This window comes from Phyllopteryx taeniolatus, chromosome 11 (genome assembly GCF_024500385.1).
Source record: "Phyllopteryx taeniolatus isolate TA_2022b chromosome 11, UOR_Ptae_1.2, whole genome shotgun sequence".
Taxonomy (NCBI): domain Eukaryota; kingdom Metazoa; phylum Chordata; class Actinopteri; order Syngnathiformes; family Syngnathidae; genus Phyllopteryx; species Phyllopteryx taeniolatus.
Genome location: NC_084512.1, coordinates 6,050,789 through 6,078,694, shown reverse-complemented (window position 1 = coordinate 6,078,694; position 27,906 = coordinate 6,050,789). Strand labels below are relative to the sequence as shown.

Sequence of the window (27,906 nt, the reverse complement as noted above, 5' to 3'; positions counted from 1 at the left end):
CCTAAGGACAATTTAAATTCTTCGATTAACCTAACATGCATGTTTTGGGAATGTGGGTGGAGTATCCACATGGGCCAAATTTGAACCCTTAACTCGGAACTGTGAGTGGTATGTGCTAACCACTATTCCATCATGCCACCGGCACCAATAGTGCAAAGATGCATTGGTATTTTGTAGTCCCGTGGGTAATAAAGACATCAACACTTAAAAAAGACAATATTCTGGGAAGCTTGACAAATAAAATGATCATTATACAGGAAAGAAGACACACGCGCCTCTCTGTGTTGTCAGTGTTTTTACATGTAGTACTATGAAAGTTTTATATTGGGAAGAAGATTCCCCTACCCGCCCCCTCACACACACAAATACCTCTCTGTGTTGTCAGCGTTTTCTCCTTGCCGATCCAGGTATCCATCCAACTTCTGTACAGCTGCATAGTAATTATGAGCCTCAGCAGAGAGCTGAGCTATTGGGCCACATCCAACACTGGCTTTGGTGACTAGTCAAACAAAAGTCAATTATGTTGCGAAGTTGCAATTTCATAATTCATTAGGAAGGTTCTGTAAAGGTTACGAAAGCACAAAATTCATTCATCTTCCGTTCCGCTTATCCTCATATTATATTTATTTTTTGACAGTTTCTTAGACTTGAGTGATTGACTATAATTTATCTGAAATTGATTAAATATGCATATTTATGCAAAGCAAAACTGTACACTGCAGCAGGAAGAAATGTGTGTCATGGACGCTCCAGTCATGTCAAAAGGAATTTAAAAGGCGATGTGAAAGACACACACTCAAGTTTCGTGTTGAGATCTTATTTAGATATGCCATGGTCTGAGCAGCACTCGGGGCATTTGAGATAGTAAATCGATTATGAAGAGAGGTCGGTGAATGCAGTGTTTCAAAATGCTACAGTGTATATAGCCTATGTGTGGGCTATTGCTAATTCTTCACTCTATTTTCTATCTATGATCGTTGCTATTAACTAAATTACTTTTACGTTAAAAGTAATCTCCCATAGTGGAATATCCTTTTGAATGCAGCGATACCACAGTAAATGTGAAACAATGTTAATCATAGCATATAATGCTCTACAGAGAGGCAAACCATTTCCTCACTATAAAAGAGGAATGTGATGATCGTGTGCCAGTTTGACAATGCAGAATACCGGGCGTGCGATTATGCTAGTGAAAAGGTTTTTTTTTTGTTTTTTTTTTAACTTTTGAGAAAAAGATGTGTGAGATGTGTTGAGAGCAAACCAATGCAACTACTGTGAGTGGAAACTGAATGTGAGGAAGTGGAATTTGTACTTTTCGAGATGTTGTCTGCATTCAGCACCATCTGGAAATCAGCGGGGGCCAATATTTGACCCACAGTCAGCAGTAAGGGACGGCAATCTGTATTCTGTTGAGGCTGCCTATCCTTGACCTGAAGGAAAAAGTACATTTTACTTATGTACACTATATAGACAAAGGTATTTGGCCACATGATCACTACATATACTGTACAGTTAAGGTCAATATATTTTGGCCTCCTAGATACTATTACCCTAAAATACTGCCCAGTGTTTACAATATTCAGTACATTCATTTATTAAATCCTTCATTAACAATATGGCCTCAATTTGGTACATTTATGAATATATCAAATCTTTTTTTTTTTCGGTGTATTGTAAAAACTGGGATGCTCAAAATTAGCCTTTGTGTGATTTTGTGCTTTCAAAACACATCAACGTGGTTTGAAACCACACAAGCGTAGTCAAAGTTTAAAACCAGACCTGTTCAAGTACCACCGAACTATATTTAACTGAACCCATGAGCAGCGTTACTGTGAACCTGACTACTGACCTTAACTGTAGCTATAATTGAAATAGGAGCTATAATGGATTCCACTCTCATGTAAAGGGCACTGAATCGATTTTATTATATTTTCTTCTATTCCTTCTTAATAAATGTGAGCAGTATCCTTTCCCTCAAACCCTTTGCCTTGTTTAACATCCAGAACTGTTAAAATGTTAAAATATGGGACACAAAGTGCTGCAAACCTGCTGCATAAGCATCGCAGCTTTATCCTCGGTCCGAGAGGGTGTTTGATAAAGGTTTCTTCTGAGCTGCAGGAGGTGGAAAGCTGACGACAATCTTTCTTTTTGTGTGCCATTATCCAGTAGCATGGCTTTCTGGAGGTGAGTCATCGAGGCCTCAAGGAGTCCGTCCTCCTCTTCAGTCACTGCAAGCTCTGCGTGGACCTGACATCGAACTGGGAACAGCATGCTGGAAAAAATGAAATTATAACGAATACCATCATTCTGGACTAACAAACAAACAAGTTAAAGTATACTTGCATTGCATTGCATTATAATAAAACTATCAAGTGGAATCAAGTAAAGGTATACTTTTGTTATAATACAACCATCAAATAAAGGTATACTTTGATTAAATAAATATATATAATAAAACCAGGATTGATTGATTGATCGATCGATCGATCGGTCGGTTGTTCATGTATAACACCCTTAAAATTAATCTTATAATGTGTATTTACATCCCTACTTAAATAAATTTTACTGAAGAAAATCCTGAAGGCAGTACAGTCACTTGCAAATTGGAGACATTGTTTTATAATTAAGCAACATCCAGACCTGGAGTGGCCAGCTAGTGGTAATGTTAGCGTTTTTTTTGTTTTTTTTTTTGGGGTGGCGGGTGTTGTCCATCTATCCTCAAATTTAAATGCTCTAATTTTGTAAACTCGACTTGAAAGTGGTTCGTTGAGTGTTCTAATGCGGGTGCTAATAGGCCTGCAAAATTAGCTTACAGCATTTGGCAAGCATCTGCCATTGGTCTTGACAGAATAGGAATTCCTCCACTCCTTACTGGAAAAAAAAATTGTTTGTTGGTTGTATGTTTGGAGTAAGGAAAGGTGGGAGAGAGTGGTGTTCTCTTCCATTTTGCACAATTTTTGCACATACCAGGTATACATCCATCCATTTTCCATACCGCTTATGCTGTTAGGTGTTTTTCATAAATTGGGTGATTACATTTTCATTGTGTAACCAGGCTAAATTAAGGAGCTTCTTATCATACCGTTATCATCACCAAAAACAAAACAGATTATGGGACAACAAACAAAAGGTGAAGCCTTAAACATGTTTTTATTGTATCTATGAATAAAATCAATTAAATTGGTTACCATTGCATGTCCTCTAGTGCTTGGGCCACCCGTGACAGAGGTGTCTTAACGTGTCTGCGGAGATTATGCTGCAACAGTGGAAGACAGAAGCTCCACTGGGTCGCACACACTGCCTGCACGGCTTGAGGGTCCCCTTCTCTGACTGCAGCCTGCAGACACTGATTTAGCTTTGCTATTGCTTTTAGACGGGCCTAGGGGAAAAGCAAAATCTTCTGAAGCAATTACAAGAGACAACCCTTCCATCACAGAGTGTGCTATAAAAAAATTTAATTAAATAAAAAAAAATAAAAAGGGATATGATCTCAGTAGAATCTAGTGCTAAATAAGCATTTTTGCAAAGGTAATGGAGCTCGTGTAACAAATATCACCGACTCCAAAAAGACAGAACTCCAAACCGAAGGACAAAAGGCTGTCCAATCCGCCGTCAGTAATACAGTCACGAAAGACCCCCACTGAATACAACGACCAAAAGCCAGAAGGTCTGGACTAACTTAATTAGCAATAGCTTGATAAGTCAGATCTGCAAAGCCACAAACTGGTGGATCAAAGAGAATTCGTCCCTTTTGAAGGTTCTGTTATCAACAACAAGAGAACCCTGTCTGTTAAGCTGTGCTACTTGTTCCCTGGCATTCCTTCCCTCTTTTATGAACAAATATACGAAAGATTATTATTAGGGTGGCGATGCAGATGATAAGCTTAAAATTACACAGTAAATCATGTCTAGATTCAAATGAACAACAATTCAGGAAAAAGCTATTTTCTATACCTCAAGACTTGGTAAAAATTATGAGCCAAGTGTGAAATACGAGAAAAAAGGTTAGTCAGCCCAATTTGTTTTTCAAGAAAATTAGCACACAAAGAAACTTTCACGCCCATAATAAACTCATAATTTTTGGCAAAGCTGAACTTTTTTTCTTCTTTCCAATCAGTGCCGGCGCTATGAGTAAAACTTTGCTATATACCAAATTAAGTACAAATTAGTGCATCACATATTGGGATTAAAATTACGAGTGGGAAAATCTCGCGAATCTCACCCTTGGCCCATGAAAGTAGTTAGTAGTGGTTCACCTTAGGCAGTTCACATTGTCGTCCTTTGCCATTTGCCTCACCTTTCTTTAGAATAGAATATAGATTTTCCTCCATTTTCTCTTAAAAGAATACATGGACTGTGCTCTTTGTCTTTCTAGAATCAAAGATTAGAGCCTCTAACGTCAGAGAAAAGCCCAAATTTCCTTAGTGTAGCAACCCTTCAGAAATATATTGAGGTTTTGTTGTTGCTAGGACCTGGTGATAATAAACAAAAGCAACATGGTGCCCCGTTTAACGATAAAGCTTGTATACTAGGTAATGGCAACACTTAGTTTTACTTTATCTGACTAGTGGTCTCAGGAGGTACTGCTGGCGGTTCCTTTTGTGATTTTACAACAGATTAAGATTTATTGAATACCCGCTGCACGCTAAAACAGTAACAACAAACAAAACTCAATTTGAACAACAATTTCAGAATTTACTTAAAGTACAAAGATCAATTTAAGTATTTTTTTTTAATTTTTTAAAATGTTCTATTTTTCTAATTTTTTGTTTAGTATTTTTTTTGTAAAAAGAGAGTGAAACTATTCACTTTGAATTGCTGATCAAACTACTAAAGTTAGTGCTTGGTTAATAATATGTTCTGAGATGTGTTTGATGATTGAGCACCTCCACACTGGATTTGGAATAGTCATTCGTCTTGGTCTCTTTCTTCCGGAGGTTTATTTCACAGTTGACACACTCCATTATTATTTGTTCACCGATACTCTAAAAGGAAAGAACAATTTAAGAGTCAGTGTTTGTCAGTGTTTGATGAAATAAGAAAAAAAAAATTTTATACAGTATTTTAAACCCAACTTGCTATTTATACATGAAGTATGGGAAGGCTATTTGTGGCATCGTTTAACTTTTTTTTGTCATCACCCGCCCATCAAAAGACTTCAGAACAAATACACCATTAAAATTTTGCTAAGAATAGGAAAATTAGAACAGTGTACGTATAAATGTGTTTTTCAATGCCTGGCTGTTATGTATAATATGGAGTATTGCTGCTGCATTAAAATTTTAGGACAATATTCAGCACTCACAGTCTCCCCTGCTGACTTTAGCTTTTTTAAGCATTTTGCAGCCACTTTGTGATTCTTCCCTTGCAAGGCCAGCAAAGCCAGCTCCAGGAGGAAGGACACTCTGCAATCCAAGACAGAATATAACACAGTGGGGCAAAAAAAGTATTTAGTCAGTCACCAATTGTGCACGTTCTCCTACTTAAAAAGATGAGAGAGGCCTGTAATTTTTATCATAGGTATAACTCACCTATGAGAGACAAAATGAGAGAATAAGAAAAAAAACATCCAGAAAAATCAAATTTTCTGATTTTTAAAGAACTTATTAGCAAATTATAGTGGAAAATAAGTATTTGGTCACCTATAAACAAGCAAGATTTCTGACTCTCACAGACCTGTAACTTCTTCTTTAAGAGGCTCCTATTGTCCTCCACTCGTTACCTGTATTAATGGCAGCTGTTTGAATTTATCAGTATAAAAGACACCTGTCCACAACCTAAAAACAGTCACACTCTAAACTCCACTATGGCCGAGACCAAACAGCTGCCAAAGGACACCAGAAACAAAATTGTAGACTTGCACCAGGCTGGCAAGACTGAATCTGCAATAGGTAAGGATCTTGGTGTGAAGAAATCAACTGTGGGAGCAATTATTAGAAATTTAAAACATACAAAACCACTGATAATCTCCCTCGACCTGTGGCTCCAGACAAGATCTTACCCCGTGGGGTTAAAATGATCACTAGAACGGTCAGCAAAAATCCCAGAACCACATGTGGGTGACCTAGTGAATGACCTGTAGAGATCTGGGACCAAAGTAACAAAGTGTTACCATCAGTAACACACTACGCCGCCAGGGACTCAAATCCTGCAGTGCCAGAAGTGTTCTCACCATTCACCTGATCTCACAACATGTGATCTTGTGGGGTTAGATCAAGTTGAAAGTCTACGGAACAAGGCCTAAGGATCTCCCAACGCATCAGAAATGCATCTGCTTCAGTGACTCCCGAAATAGTCCAATCCAATCCACTTTTTTTATATAGCACAATTTAAACAACACAAGGTTCCCAAAGTGCTGTACAATGCAATAAAACACAGCAAAAATACAGATTATGGATAATAACAATAAAAGACAATGAGATAAAAAACTACATAAAATAAAGTGGGTAAAAATCAACAAAATAAAAATTGTCAGATATAGGTCAGGCATGCATGAAATGGAGTCTTGATTGCTACAAAAAAGTTGGGACACTTCAAGGTATACCACTGACGTATTGATGAACATTTCAAATCAAATATGGTACCACAAATATTCTCAGGTAATAGGTTTTAACCTGTGAAATTCTTCCACATTAGATTTCAATTAAATTTTCAACAAATAGCAAAAAAAACATGAGACGACTTTTGAAACACCTTGAAGAGACAAAAATATAAAACAAGATATGTGCAAATTCAAAAATTGACCAACAATATCACTAACTAAGAACAAATAAATTAAAACTATCAAACAACATGACTTAAGGTCAAATCAGCTAAAAGGATTGGTCTGCAGTGAAAACACCAGAACAAATAGATCGCAGAATCAATAATGGACTGCTACAAATAAATGTACGTCATAAAGTAGCAGAGTAAAAGTAGTGTCTTCTTAACACATACAGTATATGCAAGTAAAAAGTATGTTGCATTATGACTACGCTGACAAAAACAATATATCTAAAATTTCCATCCATCAATTTTCTGTCCAGCATATCCTCACGAGGGTCGCGGGCTCTGCTGGAGCCTATCCCAGCTATCTTCAGGCGAGAGGCGGGGTACACCCTGAACTGGTCGCCAGCCAATCGCAGGGCACATATAAATGAAGAACCATTCACACCTATGGGCAATTTAGAGTCTTCAATCAACCTACCACATGTTTTTGGGATGTGGGAGGAAACCGCAGTACCCGGAGAAAACCCACGCAGGCACGGGGAGAACACGCTCAGAACTGTGAGGCAGATGTGCTAACCAGTTGTCCACCGTGCCGCCTCATCCAAAATGAATTCAAGTAAATTTAACGGAGTAAATGTAGCGTATTACCCACTTCTGCTTTTCAGCGTAAAATAAAATAGTATTTTTCCAATTATTTTTTTTTTATCTGCTGCAAAGCGGTCATCAATGGGCCAGACCAGGAGGCACTGGAGTACAAGGAATGCATGACAACATTTTATCAAATGAAAAACAGAAGGCTGAAATAGTTGGACTCTGGCTGTGAAATGGTTACTGGAAATGTAACAGGGCCACATTTACCTGGGCACACAATGAACCTTTGTTATTATGTATTCTTTCATTTAAGATAAAACAGGATCTGTGCATTTTTTGTTTCGTCAAAATAGGATTTAAGAAATAGAAAACACGAACTAATAATAAGATACAACGTACGTAAATACATCACAGAAAAAGTGTTTGTTTGAGCCAGGGGGGAAACGCAGCATATACACACACACACACACACACACACACACGTGAGACTAGTCAGAATAGTACCACTTAGACCTCAATTTTCACCCAGAAGTACACGTGTATAAAAGGGATTTTATCAGGTGACATAAGGTTACATACCTGTTAGATGGTGGGATAGGTGTCCGAAGAGAAGCTTTTGTGGAATCTCCAAGGAGACTAAAAATCTCCTCAAGCTCATTGAAATCCTTTTTCGCAAGTTCATCCTCATTTATTTCTCCCAACCCCCTAAAAACATTGCAAGAGTATTTGAGTAAATAAATCTATGCAGTGTGTGGTACACTTGCTTTGTTTTTAAAGAAATAAACTGCGAGTTAAATTGTTTATTGGTGATAGACTGCACTGCACAAATCATAATAAGGTAACACATCAAGATCATAATTGGTAAATATTGTAAACTTGGATCTCATCTCATCAGTCAAATAAGCATAATGTGAAGTCAATATTTTGACTGGCAAAGTTCACTTTCCAAAACACATGCAGAGAAAAAGAAACTCACAAGAAATGCATTCCTTACCTTTTAAATTGAAGCATTTTGTAAATGACAGTTAAGGCAGTAGACTGACGGCTTTTTTTAAGGAGGACCTCCCTTTTTGACAGGTTATGCCAGACCTAAAGCAAGAGGGCTGTGGTTAGAATTGTTGCTGTTTTCTAAAGGTATACTGCACTTGAAATTACATTGCAACGTAAAAAGTCGCTTCATTCTTGCCTGATATAGGCAGTGTGTGTATGTGCATGTGTGCGTGCGTACACGTGTGTCATCTACACTCACCTCCCCTTATGTCACAGCAATGGTAATATCAAAATAGTGTTTTTTTTAATATACATTCTAGTCTGAAGGAGCTTTTGTAACAGAAATTATATATTTAACACTGAATTATAATTATTTAGTGAGGATACGAGGTACAGAAAATGTATGGATCCTTGAATTTTCTAACTGGCCATTTTACAAGGAAAACAAATTGCAAAGAACAGTTAAGCGCAATAGCATCTATCGATTAAGGTGGCACATTATACAGTTGCTGCATTCCTGAATGGAGGAAATAGTTTTAGTGGTACAATGTTATGCTTGATTGGAGAATAAAAAAGGTGAAGTCAGTTTAATATTGTGGATTCCTGTTCAAAATGATAAGGCATTGAGTGGCCACTAAAACAAAACAGGTGAATATGGTGCAATCTATTGTAATACTAAGGAAGGAAAATCTTGTTTTGCATATGTTTGCTCTCCCCGTGCCTGCGTGGGTTATCTCCGGGCACTCCGGTTTCCTCCCACATCCCAAAAACATGTGTGGTAGGTTGATTGAAGACTCTAAATTGCCAGTAGGTGTGCATGTGAGAGAGAATGCTTGTTTGTTTATATGTGCCCTGCGATTGAGTGGCGACCAGTTCAGGGTGTACCCCGTCGCAGGCGTGCTGGAGCCTATCCCAGCTGTCATCGGGCAGGAGGCGGGGTACACCCTGAACTGGTTGCCAGCCAATCGCAGGGCACATAGAAACAAACAACCATTTACACTCACAGTCATGCCTACGGGCAATTTAGAGTCTCCAATTAATGCATGTTTTTGGGATGTGGGAGGAAACCGGAGTGCCCGGAGAAAACCCACGCAGGCACGGGGAGAACATGCAAACTCCACACAGGCGGGGACGGGGATTGAACCCCGAACCTCAGAACTGTGAGGCTGACGCTCTAACCAGTCGGCCACCGTGCCGCCATGGATAGTTAATCAAGTTTAAATATATTTTTCTTACAATGTCTAACAAATCATTTTTATATTCGATTCTTATTCATTCATCTTTCGTTCCGCTTCTTCTTCTATTTTTATATTAACAATATTCCATACTGTTATTAGTTTTACATTTTTCTTGTAAAGACATTGAATTGTATACCTGTAAACGAAAAACGTTTGAATAAAGATGTGGGCAGTGTTTTTTGATGAATTCCTCTGTAACTCTGGCATAACTTGCAGCATCATCAGTTTTCCCAGCATCCAAAAGAGAGTCAATAAGGTGCCTGAACAGAAACAGACAGCAAAGGAAATGATTATAAAAGTTTTGCACAATATTTCTAAGTCCAAAACACAGTGTATCCAATGTTGATTACCAAATTACAATAAACAAGTGATTTGTCATCCTGTGTCAGTTTTCTGTTGACAGTGTAGCCGAATTGTGATTCTGCATCATTTATTTAAGATGAATATGACATTCAGTATACTGTAACTGACTGTGTAGTGAGATAGAAAAATGTCATACATTGTGTCTATCCTGTCACAAACTGGGAATCCAATTAAAACTCACTCACATTACACTGGACACACATTGTACGTTGTATCTGGATACCAAAAACAGAGCTAGCATTGGAACCTGAGGTGTTTTCATGAACATTAGAGAGCTTACATCAGCACACTTCCTCCCTCTATTAGATGAGAAGCAAGCCAATTAATTGGGGAGCCACAAAGCTGTTGCATCACATGAGATGCTGCTTAATTAGCTCTGTACACCATCCCTATGAAGGCAGAATGAGCATAAGAGTGCAAAGGGGTGCCACTTGCATCATGAGTTCAGCCCTCCAGCTGTGGTCTTTGTCTGCCACCAATTCCAGACTTTTGACCACCTGCCTGAGGGAGGATATGAGGTGGCAGCACCGCCCTGGCTGCAGGAGAGGGCGCACCATCTGGAGGTATATCACTGAGGCATTGAACACAATGTAGTGCGATCTGACAGAAACAAGACACAAGCGAAACAAAGGAAAAAGGACAATTATTACTATATATGAATATATACAGGATATAAATACATTCAGATGCAATCTTGGTACAATTCTGATCAGGATTAGTGTTAAGGCGGAAAGCCCTTGCAAGTACTGTGAAATGCAAAAGAGTGAAATTTAAACTATTTGTCTAATGAGCCACAGTCGAGAAATAATTTGATGTGTAAAAACTAAATGTATGCGTTTATTCTAAATTTACTTTAAGTGCTTCTAATTCATCCACCAGAGAGTATGTTGTGTACTTGTCTGGGCTGGGTTTAACATAAATATTCCCCTAGGTGCTAATTGGGGGTTTGCTCATTTGACCCTTTTCTTGACACTTTCTGCATTTCTTAGTGGAGAAGCACTGCTGATGTCCAAACATCTTACACAGAAACACCAGGGAATGAATTTAACTCCATATTAAAAAGACCCCTAAAAAGTTGTTTGAATTGAACCAACACACTACAGATGAGCCAAATGTGAATAAGAGGTCATGGTAAGTAAGTATATATATTATTAAATTATTCATTGTTGGCCACTAAAACATTCATGTTGTGGAAAATTAGACTTAACTACAAACACACAATCACTGCATTGTACACTTCCTACACATGGTAGGCCATTTTATTCTGTCTTACTATTCATGCATAGGCGGCACAGTGAACAACTGGTTAGCACATCTGCCTCACAGTTCTGAGGACCAGGGTTCAAATTCGGCCTCGCCTGTGTGGAGTTTGCATGTTCTCCCCGTGCCTGTGTAGGTTTTCTCTGGGTACTCCGGTTTCCTCCCACATCGCAAAAACATGTACGGTAAGTTGATTGAACGCTCTAAAATTGTCCGTAGGTATAAATGGGAGTGCGAATGGTTGTTTGATTGTATATGCCCTGCGATCGGCTGGCGACCGGTTCAAGGTGCACCCCGCCTCCTGCCCGCAGTTAACTGGAATAGGCTCCACCACACCCGCGACCCTAGTGAGAATAAGCGGTGTAGGAAATGGATGGTTGTACATGCATCTGGGTTAACATGTGATGACCTGTATAAGGCAAGAATTATTTTTTGTGAAGGGTTACTTACCTTTTCTCTCGCTTTGAAATGTCAATGGCTTTAAGAAAATACTGCACATTCTCTTTAAAGTCTCCCTGAAATAAAATGAAAATAACAATCCATGGAGCAGTGAGAACTCTTCACTTCAAACATACAGTATAATGAGCCAACAGAAATTTCATTAAATGCCATTGTTTGGTTGCTTCGACAGCTAAGACAACCACTTGCATTTAACTGTAAATATAAAGGATTGTATCGCTAGTCTAGTGTAACTAAAAGAAGCAACTTGACCAAGAAGTGGTCCCTAATTTACCGTACTCACCATGCTCCCTGTGGGCGGGGGACACTTCAGCTGGCTCTGACATAGGAAGGCTCGACACAGATATTGATCAGCTGGAGGATTGCCATCAAAGAACTTCTTCAGACAGGCCGCAGTTATCTCTAAACAACCCAGCTAAAACACAACCACAACAATATGATCAATTCAATATGTTTATCAGTTGTCATTTGAATGGCACACAGTCATGTACACCTACGTTCGCTAATCAGCATCCACCTGAAATTTAAAGTCTCCGTCTGAATGGCTGCACTGTTGCAGGTCTACGTACAGTATTAGCACAAAACTAAACTTAAAGTTAGCATTGGCATTAAAATACCTTCAATTTTGTTATACAAGACACAACCCTTGTCGCCTACCTCCAGAGCAACTTCTGCACAGGAGACATACATATGTTGGTCAACACTAAGTGTTCCTCCTGAGACTTCAGCTTCTGTCATCTCTTCCAATTCATTGAAGGCTGACTGCAAAGCTGCCGAGTCTACAAAATATAATAAGAATAACAAAATAAAATAAAACAGTGCACTACACCTTCCATAATGCATTTTAACCGTAAGTGAGCTGGCAGGAACACAAACCTTGTTTCTTCCTGGCCTTGGCCAAATACTGGATGACATCCAGGTCCATATTTGTGTCTGTTTGCAGAGCATGCAATGTAACAGCAGACCAAAAACCGATTTTCAAGTATTTTCTCTATTCTCTCAACAATCATAGGTGACTTTCATGTCGCTAAACAAAAGTACAGTAAGTATAATGCTTGAATATTGACTTGAAAGACGCCAGCGAGCGTCACTTCCTAATCTGATTATGCTGATTCAGCTCTTATTCTTACATTTCTAAAAACATCAAAATTCGATTATAGTGAAGAATGTTATTGTAAGAATACAATTCTTGGCGCTAGTAGTAAGCTAATTAAAACGTAAACAATGCGGATAACTAGTTAGTTCGTCAAACGTAAAAAAATTTAAATACCTGTGTGGCAGAATTTAAGTAGGAAAGTGTATTTACTTTAAATCGTATACGAGATGTTTTTTTTATTTCCCCCCCGCCCCTCAATTTTGTGTCGATCAACGCTGTGCTGATTTTAGTGTCGCTTAAAGTTTGGGTGTGTTGCTGAGCAACAGAGTCTGTCCTACGGAAAGTAAAGAAAGACAAAACTGTCTCACATATCTCAATCGCTTTCTTACTCCTGAGCTCCGTCTGTATAGCTGTGTGTGTGGGAGACAAATTAGTAATGGTATTCTATAGTGGGATATGTAGAGATGTGTCCAGTTCTGTAAAAGGTTTTAAAAATTATATTGAATATAATAATTAGAAGAAAAAAGAAATTAAAAACTATCCTTCTGTCCCCTGATTTACTTTGCAATTCCAGCTGGATGACTTGTTTGAAAGAAGTATGTTTATACGCGACAGTATTATGTTGCTAAAGGCAATTTTATTGGGAAGTGTTTACTGGCTTATGCTGTAAAATAGGCCATTTAATGTGCCAAATGAAAAGGTAGAAGTAGGGAGTCTGTAGGTTTTTAGAAAAAAAATCATAATAATTGGTCTGGTGTATACATTGAATTTAGCTCATTAGATGATGTCATGGCCCTGTGTTTCAAGTTGTTTTTCTTTGTGTTGCAGTGTCTGGGTGGGCGTGGACATCGGTGACGTACCTGTCATGCATTGTAATCATCAGCCATTTTAGGGGGCACCGTGACAGTGTGTGGGCGTCGGAATATTCACTCGTTTTTGCCCCGTGTTTGCCGCCGTTCTGACCGCTGTCCAAATTTAGGCTCAATACGATTATACCACACGGACCGTTTGTCGTGTCTCCCTGCGTTGTCTGTTTTTGATTCTCTCTGGTTGTGAGTTCCTTTTAGTTTCGTATGTCTCGCCATCACATGCTCTGCCATTTAATTAAAATTGTTCGGACCTCTGACCTGGAGTCTATTTTGTGGGATCTGCCCTTACGGCATTGCCGATCGTGATTTCTGGTCGGAATATTCCGACCAGAAATGGATCCCACAAACTCCGACTCTTTTCGCCACGCGTCGGCAAGTCAGGGACATTTGGTAGGTAGACACGAGACATCGTTACACGAGCTCAGGGAGGCAATTACGGCGTTAACGACCCATCTTAGTACACTGAGTTCTCGGGTTGATCAGGTGTGTGCACTTGGATTACCTCCGGTTCTGGCAAGAGCACCCGCCACCAACACGGTGGCCGCGGTGCCACCCGCCAGGGAAGCTAGTCTCCCAAATCCACCTCGTTATGCTGGGGAGCTCGGCGGCTGCGGTCAATTTAGGCCGTGGAGGAGCCGATGCAACTCGGCGGGGGGGGCGACTGGCGGAGACGGAACGTCGGAGACTCATGAGAGCGGGGGCGTGTCTGTACTGCGGCCGACCAGGACACAAGGTATCCACCTGCATGGCGAGACCTTCACGGGGAAGTGACGCTACGCGTTCCAAGCAGAGCGGCCAGGTGGTGGTGACAGCACCTTCTGCCTCCGGAAAGAACGTCTCATCGTGTGAGTATTTTGATGAAGACTTGGTACCCGGTGAATTGAGAACTGGATCGAACAAGAGACTACAATTGCCAGGCGAAGTATCCGGATTTGGCGGCAGTGTGAAGGTTTCCGCGTTAATTGACTCCGGAGCTGATGAGTGTTTTGTGGACTCCTGTGTGATAGAGACTCTAAATTGTCCACTTTACAGATTTAGCAAACTGAGAAAAGTTCTTGATTTGGATGGGCGTCTCCTGGCGGTTACAACACACATTACGGCTCCACTGTGTTTAAAGCTCTCGGGTAACCACATCGAATCGCGGCGATTTTTTTTGTAATGCCCTGTCAATCTGCTCCAGTTGTGGTGGGATTAACGTGGTTAAAACTTCATAATCCAGATATTAATTGGGATCAACTACAGATTGTGAATTGGAGCCTATTTTGTCATTCTCATTGTCTGCAGTCTGCCATGTTGACTACCACCCCCCCCAACCCCCGTGTTCAAGACGAGCACATCGATTTGGCTAAAGTACCGGCTGAGTACCATGATTTGCAACTAGTGTTCAGCAAGGATCGCGCCCAGTCTTTGCCTCCGCATCGTCCATACGACTGTTCCGTAGAGTTGATTCCCGAGGCTCCACTACCATGTGCGAGGCTGTATCAGATTTCCAAGCCTGAGCAAGAGGCATTAAAGAATTATATTTCCACTTCGCTAGCTGCTGGGTTGATTCGTCCCTCATCGTCGCCAGTGGGCGGCGGATTTTTTTTTATCGATAAAAAGGACGGGACCCTGCGACCCTGTGTCGATTTCCGGGGTCTTAACGACATCATGATAAAAAATAAGTATCCTCTCCTGCTGTTGGACTCGGCGTTTGCCCCTTTACAGTCTGCAAAGGTGTTCACAAAATTAGATCTGCGAAATGCCTATTACCTGGTGTGGCTGAAGGAGGGGGATTGTCATGGTCTGTGTTTTGGTTTGGGTTGTGTTTAGTTTTGTTCAATGTTTTCCTGTGTTCCATGTTTGTCGTGTGCTCATTAGGTTGTTGTGTCCACCTGTTCTCGTCTACTTTGTGTTGACCAATCAGCTCTCTCTAGCCACTCGTCTTGTCCAGGTGTTCCTCGTTGTCTCGTCAATTTGTTTGTATTTAGTTCCCTGGTTTCTTTCAGTTCTCGTCGGTTCATTGTCGTTGTCACATGTCTTGCCATGTCATAGTCGCCAGTTGTTTTTGTCATAGTCGCCTGTTGTTTTTGTCATAGTCGCCAGTTGTTTTTGTCATAGTCGCCTGTTGTTTTATCATTGTGATTAAATATTATTATTTTGAGATTCCCGCACTCCTGCCTTGCCTCCCTTCTTCCCTGCAATTGGGTCCACCATGTTCTTGCCTTGCGTTCCTCGCCGTCGCCCTAACCATGTTCATGACAGAATGAACCGACCAGAACAGGACCCAGCGGGAAGAACATGGCGTCACCCTGGACGCCACCAAACTGCCTCCCACCGTCCTCAGCCTGCCATCCATACCTACCCTCCTCCAGTAAGCCCTATCATTCAGTCTTTTCTGTCCTTTTCCTCGGGTCCCCCCACTTGTCCTAGTTATTCACCATGCCCTACTATTGTACATCCACATGTTTCTTTAGATTCAGATTTTTCTGATTGTGAAGATGGCCCTGATTTAGTTAACCTCCTGTCGGATTCTGACTCTGACACAGATTTAGATTTTTCTGGTTCCTTCCCTAGTTTATCCCGTCCTCGTCAGTTTTTGTCACGTTTCCACGTTTCCAACCCCAGTGAGTCCAAATCCTTTCCCTCTGACCTTTTCTTGGGCACCCGTTTGGCCATCTACCCGGGACCGCCGCGTGGTGGCCAACGGAGGCGCCCAAGTAAAGGTCAAATTTTGCCCCCTCGTTTTTTCCCCCCTGTTCACAAATCACTTGATTTTTCACCTGTTCCCACACGTTGTTCCACGGCTCCAATTAAGTCACGTCTAGTCAAACCTGCCCCCAAGCCATGTTCAGTACCAGCCATTTTTCCTAGTTCACCTTCCCGAGACCTTGTGCACTCTTCCACTCCCGTACCCTCTACTCCCACACCTGAATGGCGGCAGGCTGAGGAAGCGACTGCAGCTCCCGTTCCGGCTCCTCGGCAGCTGCGCCAGGCTCCCGCACCGGCGGCGCTCGTCCAGCGGCCGCCACCCATCCTTGCTCCGGCGGCGCTCGTCCAGCGGCCGCCACCCGTCCTTGCTCCGGCGGCGCTCGTCCAGCGGCCGCCACCCGACCATGTTCCGGCGGCGGTCATCCAGAAGCCGCCACCCGTCCATGTTCCGGCGGCGCTCGTCCAGCGGCCGCCACCCGTCCTTGCTCCGGCGGCGCTCGTACAGCGGCCGCCACCTGACCATGTTCCGGCGGCACTCGTCCAGCGGCCGCCACCCGTCCTTGCTCCGGCGGCGCTCGTCCAGCGGCCGCCACCCGTCCTTGCTCCGGCGGCGCTCGTCCAGCGGCCGCCACCCGACCATGTTCCGGCGGCGGTCATCCAGAAGCCGCCACCCGTCCATGTTCCGGCGGCGCTCGTCCAGCGGCCGCCACCCGTCCTTGCTCCGGCGGCGCTCGTACAGCGGCCGCCACCTGACCATGTTCCGGCGGCGCTCGTCCAGCGGCCGCCACCCGTCCTTGCTCCGGCGGCGCTCGTCCAGCGGCCGCCACCCGACCATGTTCCGGCGGCGCTCGTCCAGCGGCCGCCACCCGTCCTTGCTCCGGCGGCGCTCGTCCAGCGGCCGCCACCCGACCATGTTCCGGCGGCGCTCGTCCAGCGGCCGCCACCCGTCCTTGCTCCGGCGGCGCTCGTCCAGCGGCCGCCACCCGTCCTTGCTCCGGCGGCGCTCGTCCAGCGGCCGCCACCTGATCCTGCTCCGGCGGCGCTCGTCCAGCGGCCGCCACCCGACCCTGCTCCGGCGGCGCTCGTCCAGCGGCCGCCACCCGACCCTGCTTCGGCGCCGCTCGTCCAGCGGCCGCCACCCTACCCTGCTCCGGCGCCGCTCGTCCAGCGGCCGCCACCCGACCCTGCTCCGGCGCCGCTCGTCCAGCGGCCGCCACCCGTCCTTGCTCCGGCGGCGCTCGTCCAGCGGCCGCCACCCGTCCTTGCTCCGGCGGCGCTCGTCCAGCGGCCGCCACCTGACCCTGCTCCGGCGGCGCTCGTCCAGCGGCTGCCACCCGTCCTTGCTCCGGCGCCGCTCGTCCAGCGGCCGCCACCCGTCCTCGCTCCGGCGCCGCTCGTCCAGCGGCCGCCGCCCGTCCTTGTTCCGGCGGCGCTCGTCCAGCGGCCGCCATCCGGCCACGTTCCGGCGGCGCTCGTCCAGCGGCCGCCACCCGACCACGCGCCCGCGGCGCTCGTCCAGCGGCCGCCACCCGACCACGCGCCGGCGGCGCTCGGCCAGCGGCCGCCGCCCGACCACGCTCCGGCGGCGCTCGTCCAGCGGCCGCCACCCGACCCTATTGCCTGGCCCCTGCATTACCATTGGGTTCGGCACCGTGGCCGTCCGCCTGAATGGCCCTGTAAAGACCCTGGTGCTTGGCGTCCTGGACGACCTCCTGAACCGCTCAGCCAAGCACCTCACCTCGGGTGGCCTGGATGGCCACCAGACTGACCTGAGGGGTGGACTCTGTACCCTCCTCCAGGCCCCCTTCCGCCCACCCTGGGTTGATGTCTTTTTGGTTGTTGTTTGGGGAACGTCTGGGATCCGTTCCTTTAGAGGGGGGGTACTGTCATGGTCTGTGTTTTGGTTTGGGTTGTGTTTAGTTTTGTTCAATGTTTTCCTGTGTTCCATGTTTGTCGTGTGCTCATTAGGTTGTTGTGTCCACCTGTTCTCGTCTACTTTGTGTTGACCAATCAGCTCTCTCTAGCCACTCGTCTTGTCCAGGTGTTCCTCGTTGTCTCGTCAATTTGTTTGTATTTAGTTCCCTGGTTTCTTTCAGTTCTCGTCGGTTCATTGTCGTTGTCACATGTCTTGCCATGTCATAGTCGCCAGTTGTTTTTGTCATAGTCGCCAGTTGTTTTTGTCATAGTCGCCTGTTGTTTTTGTCATAGTCGCCAGTTGTTTTTGTCATAGTCGCCTGTTGTTTTATCATTGTGATTAAATATTATTATTTTGAGATTCCCGCACTCCTGCCTTGCCTCCCTTCTTCCCTGCAATTGGGTCCACCATGTTCTTGCCTTGCGTTCCTCGCCGTCGCCCTAACCATGTTCATGACAGGGATGAGTGGAAGACTGCGTTCAATACTCCATTAGGTCATTTTGAGTACTTAGTCATGCCTTTTGGACTCACTAATGCACCCGCTGTGTTTCAGTGTCTTATTAATGATGTGCTCCGGGACATGATAAATGTTTTGTGTATTTGGACGACATCTTAATCTTTTCCCGTGATCTACGTGAACATCGCCAACATGTCCGCATGGTGTTGCAGCGCTTGATGGAAAACCGTCTTTACGTCAAGGCTGAGAAGTGTGAGTTCCATGCAGAGTCGGTACAGTTTTTGGGGTTCATTGTGGAGAAGGGCCAGCTTTGGGCCGATCCAGCCAAGATCCAGGCTGTGGTTGATTGGCCAACTCCAACGTCTAGGAAGCAGTTGCAGAGGTTTTTGGGTTTTGCTAATTTTTATAGGCGATTTATCCGTGATTACAGCCTTAAAGTGGGACCTCTGACTAGACTTACTTCCAATAATATACCATTTGTATGGACCCCTAAGGCAGAAGTGACTTTTGATCATATTAAACAATTGTTTGTGAAGGCTCCTGTGTTACATCATCATAATCCTGACCTTCCTTTTGTTGTCGAGGTGGACTCATCTGATTCAGGTGTGGGGGCGGTCCTGTCACAGAGGTCCCCGGTCGACCAGAGGCTACACCCCTGCGCCTTCTTCTCTAGGCGCCTGAGCCATGCAGAGGCCAATTACGATGTGGGAAATAGAGAGCTGCTGGCCATTGTCCTGGCACTGCAGGATTGGAGGCATTGGCTGGAGGGTACGAAGGAACCTTTTCAAGTTTTCACCGACCACAAGAACCTGTCTTACCTCCGGACTGCTAAAAGACTCAACCCCCCCCCCCCGTCAAGCACGTTGGGCCCTGTTCCTTACCCGTTTCGACTTCATCATCACTTACCGCCCTGGGTTGAAGAACGGCAAACCTGACTCCTTGTCTAGGCTGCATGGCCCGGCTACTGTTCAGCCTGTTGTGTAGACCATTCTACCTGGGACCCGGGTGGTGGGAGCGCTTCAGTGGGAGGTTGAGAAGAAGGTGGAGGAGGCGGGGAGGGACGTCCAGGCCCCGGGAGGTGTTCCTGATGGCAAATTGTTTGTTCCGGTCGTTTTACGTCCAGAGGTGTTGAAGTGGGGACACACTTCTAGAGTCGCTTGCCATCCTGGGGTCAGTCGGACACTTTTCCTCATTTCCCAACGGTTCTGGTGGCAGGGACTACGCAGGGACGTTAAAGAATATGTTTCGGCATGCTCAGTGTGTGCCCGTAGCAAGATGTCCCATCGTCCTCCAGCTGGTCTTCTTCGTCCACTACCCATTCCTTCCCGCCCCTGGTCCCACATCGCCTTGGACTTCATCACGGGCCTTACGCTGTCTGGAGGGAACTCAGTCATCCTGAGTGTTGTCGACAGATTTTCCAAGATGGCCCATTTCGTTGCTCTGCTGAAGCTGCCGTCCTCCTTTGTCGACCATGTCTTCCGAGTTCATGGTATTCCTGCTGATCTGGTGTCTGACAGGAGGCTGCAGTTCGTCTCTCGGGTCTGGAGGTTGTTCTGCAAAGCGCTGGGGGCGTCCTCCAGTCGTTCATCCGGTTTCCACCCGCAGACCAACGGCCAGGCTGAGAGGGCGAATCAAGATGTGGAGGCTGCTCTTCGCTGTGTTTGCCATCAGCACCCCTTCTCGTGGTCTTCTCACCTGCCTTGGGTGGAATATGCGCATAACACCCTCGTTTGCTCTGCTACTGGACGGTCGCCATTCATGACTGCATACGGTTACCAGCCACCGTTGTTCCCTTCTCAGGAGAGGGAGGTGGTCGTCCCGTCTGTACAGGTCCATCTCCGAAGGGCTCATAGGGTGTGGCGGCATGCAAGGGCGGCCTTGTGCCGTACTGAGGCTCGCAACAGGCAGTTAGCTGATTGTCATTGGATCTCAGCTCCTCCCTACAGTCCTGGTGAGAAGGTCTGGTTGTCCACACGAGATTTGCATTTGGCCGGGGGTTCTAAAAAACTGGGTCCTCGGTATATTGGTCTTTTTGAAATTGACTCTGTTGTTAACCCGGTGGCAGTTAAACTTCGGCTCCCTCCCACCATGAAAGTTCACCCGGTATTCCATGTCTCCTTGCTCAAACCGGTTTCCTCCAGCCCCCTGTGTCCTCCAGCGGTGCCTCCTCCGCGGATAGTTGATGGTGAGCCAGTGTACACGGTGGGTGAACTATTGGATTCCAGAAGAAGGGGCAGGGGTGTGCAGTATTTGGTCGACTGGGAGGGCTACGGCCCTGAGGAGCGTTCCTGGGTTCCCCGCTCTTGGATCCTAGATCCGGGCCTTCCACTCTCTCCACCCGCAGAAGCCGGGTGGTCCGCCAGGAGGCGTCCTTTGAGGGGGGGATACTGTCATGGCCCTGTGTTTCAAGTTGTTTTTCTTTATGTTGCAGTGTCTGGGTGGGCGTGGACATCTGTGACGCACCTGTCATGCATTGTAATCATCAGCCTTTTTAGGGGGCACCGTGACAGTGTGTGGGCGTCGGAATATTCATTCGTTTTTGCCCCGTGTTTGCCGCCGTTCTGACCGCTGTCCAAATTTAGGCTCAATACGATTATACCACACTGACTGTTTGTCGTGTCTCCCTGCGTTATCTGTTTTTGATTCTCTCTGGTTGTGAGTTTCGTATGTCTCGCCATCATATGCTCTGCCATTTAATTAAAATTGTTCGGACCTCTGACCTGGAGTCTATTTTGTGGGATCTGCCCTTATGGCATTGCCGATCGTGACAGATGAAGATGATGGAATTATTATACCACTGCATTAAACCTAACATAGGAGCTCATCTGTCACAAAGATGAACAATTTATTTTAATTGGCACTAAATATACTGTATGTAACATTTTCTTTGGTAACTATTGAATGCTCCTGAGTCTGAAATTAGTGTATACTGACAATATTGGTGGATTTTGATGGCCTCAGTAATATCAATTATGGCCAGGGCTGGTTCTGGCTTGGAAAAAAACAATTAGTTGCTCAGTCCGCAGCACACAGATGGTCCTAAATCATTATGATTATGCTTTGAAAATGAAAAATGTGTTTTCCCATCGCTCATTATGTCACAAGCATACACCTGTTCTGCAGCATAACTGTTCAATAGCTGCACTGCGAAGAAGCTAAAAGTGCTTCAGCATACATTACAGCAGAGCCTCACTGAAAAGTGAGATGTTTTCCAAAATGGTTTGTTGAAAGCGATCAAACAACCAGAATATTTGACTTACAAGGCTAAAGCAACACATTTGAAAAAACAGATGCACACCGAGGTATAAAACAAATACAAATAATGCACCATTTTGTAGGTTACTCATTACCTTCCAGATATAAACTGAAACAAACCTCCAGGAAGCTGATGTGACTGTGTTTCACTGCAGGGGTTCTCATTGTTATTATGCATTTAAATTAGCAGGATAAAACAAATTTACTATACCACAATGAAGCAATTCTAGTGGCAATTAATGCTGAAATGTTGCAATGAAGTCGTGGAATAAAAATGCCAATCATAAAGAGCATGTTGGTATGATAGAGCTTTACTTACAGAACAGGATACTGTAAGCTCACAAGGGATAAAGTTCCACTATGTTTTACCACAGTGTGTCTAAATGTTACTCAATGGCCCTGGTTTCTAAAAGAACATATCTTTTTTTTTTTTTTTATATCAGAATTGTCTGAAAGGAACTATATGTACAGTGTGCACCACTCATCTATAATATAGCAATGTCATGTGAAAATTAAGTTAGCAAAATAACCACTTTTGCGTTATCTGACCCCTATTGCTGGTTCACTTTCACCTCCGCTTATTATACTCCATATTCCTATGCTGTTGAATTAGCGGGATAAGCTAACTCATAGTTTACCTGCCAAACCTTCATTAATAATTGAATGGTTTGTACACATGCACAAGAACGGTATCAGCCAAACAGTAATTACATCTTCTTCTGTCTTATATAGAACATAGTGCAACATATAGTGCGTGCCCTCATAAATGCAAAATGTATTGTCTCTGCTCAAATAATAAGAATATGGTTTGCTCACTTACTCCAAGACCAAACAATGTCTCTCGTGATTCCATGATTAATAAGAACAAATAATATCTCAGGCGGAGGCTGAGAGGTTTTGATGAAAAGTTTATTGAAAAGGGGAATGCAGATAGTCCTTGAGATGTGCTGGCACGTTGTTGAGGCAGAGAACATGTGGCAGGCAGTGACGAGGACAGGCGGCTGGCTTGGCGGCGTGCTGGCAGAAATCCAATTGGCGAGAGACACGGAGGAAACACTGAGGACAAGGAAAAACACGGATGTCAGAAAGATGACTAGGAATTGCGTAGCTTACTTGTAGCCGTTGTACCGCAGGAGAAGCTTCAATACTCTGCAGAGGATTTCCGGGGTCAGGCAGGCTTAAATGCAGGTGGTAACAAGGGCTGATTGGTTACAGGCGCGTGGCCGAGGAAGTGCTGGAAAGAGAAAGGGGAGGGGAGAGAGAGAGAGAGGGCGCAAAGCGCCACACAAGCTCCAACAATAGTACTGCAAGGCAGCTCATGACAGTTGTTCACTGATAAAGACATGATCTGAGGCTAACGATGAGACTCAAGGCCTATAAATATGCTGAACCCTTAAACTCAGACACTCATCAAATACAACTTAAGCCCGCCGCAAAATGAGTGACGTGGTCTAAGCTTCCGCAACTAGTTTTCATGAGTGACCGACCGTCACCTCTGGTTTGACTGTGATTAAAAATTTTAATTGCTGGTCCACAGAGTCGCAGATGCAACAGTCAACCAAAAATGCCCATTAGCTTTTACAAAAAAAGTAGGTTTTCAGGTATTAAGTGTAAGCGAGTTCCAGTCGCCTGGTGGCCACTGCAGCTCCGTCAAGCTGTACCAATACAAGTATATTTAGTATACATAGCTAATGTGTTTTAAAATAATACATAACTACATTTATAATCTCATATGAACCTGTGGCTATAAAGCAAAGCACGTACAGTCTCTGTTACTAAAATGCACGGATGCAGACAGCAAATCAATCATTACCACAAACTACTTGAAATATCCACACGCTCACCTTATTTTAGTCAGTTTTTTGTTTTTTTTACTTTGTGGCCAGCCGCTTCTGCCTTGACAATAGCATGTTTATATAGCATGTTTTTTTTGGTTCTATGAAAAATAATACAGTACCGTATATGATATGTGGAGTCTCAAAACCAAGGTCACAGCTTTTCCGTGACAGTGCATTGGTCGATGTGAGGTGCTCAATCGACTGGTGTGCGGCAAAGAGTTACCAAATGTTATGTTTTTTTCTGATAGTCCATTTTAGGGGCTTTTGGCCACGTCGCTTGGTGTGTGGCGTGTTTTTTTCTTCATTGAACATGGCTTGCACGCAACCCACAACTAGTAATTCATTGATTTCACTCGTGAAAAAAAAACAGCAGAGCTACTGTATGTGCTCTTTTCCTTATCTTTAAATATATATTATCTTAATACAAACCTCTCAGAAATATAAAAAATATATACTGAATATGTAATTGAAACTTCACACGTAGAGGTACAAAATGAGGAACTGATGGATCCAAACTTAATTAGCATAACCATCCACACATAATGTGTAATTTGAACTGAATTTAAAATGGAGACTAGAGTGGGGAAAAGGCACAGTGAACTGGGTATAATTACTTTCATATGAATGACACCCCAAGTCGATAGACTCCGACTACAAATTAAAAATTTTAAAAGAAGAGTTGGCTAAGAATGTCTTGGAGGTGAAAAGAGTATCAGATCGAGTGATGAGGCTGAAACTTGAAATTGAGGGTGTTATGTATTATGTGATTAGTGGCTATGCCCCACAAGTAGGATGTGACCTAGAGGTGAAAGAGGAATTCTGGAAGGAGCTAGACGAAGTATTTCTGAGCATCCCAGACAGAGAGAGAGTCGTGATTGGTGCAGATTGTAATGGACATGTCGGTGAAGGAAACAGGGGTGATGAAGAAGTGATGGGTAAGTACGGGATCCAGGAAAGGAACTTGGAGGGACATATGGTGGTAGACTTTGCAAAAAGGATTCAAATGGCTGCAGTGAACACTTTTTTCCAGAAGAGGCAGGAACATAGGGTGACCTACAAGAGCGGAGGTAGAGGCACGCAGGTGGATTACATCTTGTGCAGACGATGTAATCTGAAGGAGGGTACCGACTGTAAGGTAGTGGTAGGGGAGAGTGTGGTTAGACAGCATAGGCTGGTGGTGTGTAAAATGACTCTGGTGGTGGGGAGGAAAATTAGGAAGACAAAGGCAGAGAGAGAACCATGTGGTGGAAGCTAAGACAGGACGAGTGTTGTGCAGCTTTTCAGGAAGAGGTGAGACAGGCTCTCGGTGGACGGGAGGAGCTTCCAGAACACTGGACCACTTCAGCCAAGGTGATCAGAGAGGCAGGCAGGAGAGTACTTGGTGTATCTTCTGGCAGGAAAGGAGAGAATGAGACTTGGTGGTGGAACCTCACAGTACAGGAAATCATACAAGGAAAAAGGTTAGCTAAGAAGAAGTGGGACACTGAGAGGACCGAGAAGAGGTGGAAGGAATACATTGAGATGCGACATAGGGCTAAGGTAGAGGTGGCAAAGGCCAAACAAGAGGCATATGATGACACGTATGCCAGGTTGGACACTAAAGAAGGAGAAAAGGATCTATACAGGTTGGCCAGACAGAGGGATAGAGATGGGAAGGATGTGCAGCAAGGTTAGGGTGATTAAGGATAGAGATGGAAAAATGTTGACTGGTGCCAGTAATTTGCTAGATAGATGGAAAGAATACTTTGAGGAGTTGATGAATGAGGAAAATGAGAGAGAAGGGAGAGTAGAAGAGGCAAGTGTGGTGGACCAGGAAGTGGCAATGATTAGTAAGGGGGAAGTTAGAAAAGCATTAAAGAGGATGAAAAATGGAAAGGCAGTTGTTCCTGATGACATTCCTGTGGAGGTATGGAAGCATCTAGGAGAGGTGGCTGTGGAGTTTTTGACCAGCTTGTTCAACAGAATTCTAGCGGGTGAGAAGATGCCTGAGGAATGGAGGAAAAGTGTGCTGGTGCTCATTTTTAAGAACAAGGGTGATATGCAGAGCTGTGGGAACTATAGAGGAATAAAGTTGATGAAGTTATGGTAAAGAGTAGTGGAGGCTAGACTCAGGACAGAAGTGAGTATTTGCGAGCAACAGTATGGTTTCATGCCTAGAAAGAGTTCCACATATGCATTATTTGCCTTGAGGGTGTTGATGGAAAAGTACAGAGGTCAAAAGGAGCTACATTGTGTCTTTGTTGATCAAGAGAAAGCCTATGACAGAGTACCCAGAGAGGAACTGTGGTACTGCATGCGGAAGTCTGGAGTGGCAGAGAAGTATGTTAGAATAATACAGGACATGTACGAGGGCAGCAGAACAGTGGTGAGGTGTGCTGTAGGTGTGACAGATGAATTTAAGGTGGGACTGCATCAGGGATCAGCCCTGAGCCCCTTCCTGCTTGCAGTGGTGATGGATAGGCTGAGGTTAGACTGGAATCCCCGTGGACCATGATGTTTGCAGATGACATTGTGATCTGCAGTGAAAGCAGGGTGCAGTTTCTAAGGAACACTTAGAAAGATGGAGGCATGCACTGGAAAGCAGAGGAATGAAAATTAGCAGAAGTAAGTATATGTGCATGAATGAGAGGGCTGGTGGGGGAAGAGTGAGCCTACAGGGAGAAGAGATACCAAGGGTGGAGGACTTGAAATACTTGGGGTCAACCGTCCAGAGCAATGATGAGTGTGGTCAGGAAGTGAAGAAACGGGTCCAAGCAGGTTGGAACGGGTGGAGGAAGGTGTCAGGTGTGTTATGTGAAAGAAGAGTCTCTGCTAGGATGAAGGGCAAAGTTTATAAAACAGTGGTGAAGCCAGCCATGATGTACAGATTAGAGACAGTGGCACTGAAGAGACAACAGGAAGCAGAGCTGGAGGTGGCAGAAATGAAGCTGTTGAGGTTCGCTCTCGGAGTGACCAGGTTGGATAAAATTAGAAATGAGCTCATCAGAGGGACAGCCAAGGTTCGATGTTTTGGAGACAATGTTAGAGAGAGCATTCTTTGATGGTTTGGACACGTCCAGAGGAGAAATAGTGAGTATATTGGTAGAAGGATGATGAAGATGGAGCTGCCAGGCAAGAGAGCAAGAGGAAGACCAAAGAGAAGGTTGATGGATGTCGGGAGGGAAGACATGAGGGCAGTTGGTGTTCGAGAGGAGGATGCAGGAGATAGGTTTACATGGAAAAGGATGACGCGCTGTGGCGACCCGTAAAGGGACAAGCCGAAAGGAAAAGAAGAAGAAGATGGAGATGTGAGTGTTCAGTTTCCCCTTCAGAAAGTTTGCCGTTCGATGCTCGTAATTAGTGGTCAAATATTTGCACACACATTATTTATAGTGCATTGGCATTTTAGCTGAGTTACTATTGGAGTTTATTTATGCCCATTAAATCCTGTGCAGATTGTATCCTTGAACATCGCATTGTACTGTAAGTGCTTCTGTTGTGTGCAATGGTTTGTATGTACTCTTGCATGTCCAGGCTTTTAAATCATACAACAAACTGATTTATCTGTCATTTCATCACAGTATAACAAAAGAAAGAAAAACATTCCAGTCAAGACCCTGGGAGGGGATATTGATAAACTATTTGATTGCATTGGTGGGACTAATGAAATTGCTATTTGGCGAAGTTTTGATTTAACTTTGTGATTTGTGATTCAGGCAGATATTTTGGACACCATATTTCATTACCAATGTCTCTAAGAAGTTGAGGACTACTGAACATTCTCTCACTCTCCCATAGACTTGATAGTATGTAGACAGTTTCATAAAATAATCCTTTATAGATCCCCAGAGGGGAAGCTCAAGTGTTACAGCAGTAAGGGATAAAGCATCAGCAGCACCAGAAAAAGATGAAAAAAATAAAATGAATCAGAAAAGTCAGAGTCTGGCGAATGTCTATTGAGCCTCATTGGTTACGCTGTCATTGGAGCTGATGGATGCTCCTGGTTTGTTTGCCAATGGGCATGGGTGTTGGATTTGATAGCACCCTGGAAACATACTTAGCACTAACTGACATGATTCCAAATCCCTTTAGGTAAGCCGTTAAACTAAATTAAAACAGCACTTGATGTATCAAATGTGATGCATAAATTGTACTCAAATCATGGAAATTATAAAAATTTGACATAGATTTGATTTT

At 44.2% G+C, this 27,906-nt stretch overlaps 1 protein-coding gene across 2 annotated transcripts in view; it reads right to left on the bottom strand.

Moving 5' to 3' along the window:
* LOC133486020 (cilia- and flagella-associated protein 46) overlaps positions 1–13,036 on the bottom strand; it is an 89,315-nt gene extending 76,279 nt beyond the window's left edge. The window contains exons 1-15 of one of the 2 annotated variants that reach the window (XM_061790590.1): positions 12,916–13,036; positions 12,486–12,542; positions 12,267–12,388; positions 11,893–12,024; positions 11,601–11,665; positions 10,326–10,490; positions 9,664–9,787; positions 8,294–8,388; positions 7,879–8,004; positions 5,306–5,405; positions 4,887–4,985; positions 3,189–3,379; positions 2,047–2,272; positions 1,313–1,430; positions 370–499 (exon numbers count right to left, since the gene is read on the bottom strand). In XM_061790590.1, coding sequence (XP_061646574.1) covers positions 370–499; positions 1,313–1,430; positions 2,047–2,272; positions 3,189–3,379; positions 4,887–4,985; positions 5,306–5,405; positions 7,879–8,004; positions 8,294–8,388; positions 9,664–9,787; positions 10,326–10,490; positions 11,601–11,665; positions 11,893–12,024; positions 12,267–12,388; positions 12,486–12,534 — 1,742 coding nt within the window. In that variant the 5' untranslated portion in view covers positions 12,535–12,542; positions 12,916–13,036. Of the gene's footprint in view, positions 1–369; positions 500–1,312; positions 1,431–2,046; positions 2,273–3,188; positions 3,380–4,886; positions 4,986–5,305; positions 5,406–7,878; positions 8,005–8,293; positions 8,389–9,663; positions 9,788–10,325; positions 10,491–11,600; positions 11,666–11,892; positions 12,025–12,266; positions 12,389–12,485; positions 12,543–12,915 lie in introns of those variants that run through there. The other variant, XM_061790589.1, reaches the window with a different exon arrangement.
* Between the last annotated feature and the right edge of the window lie 14,870 nt (positions 13,037–27,906).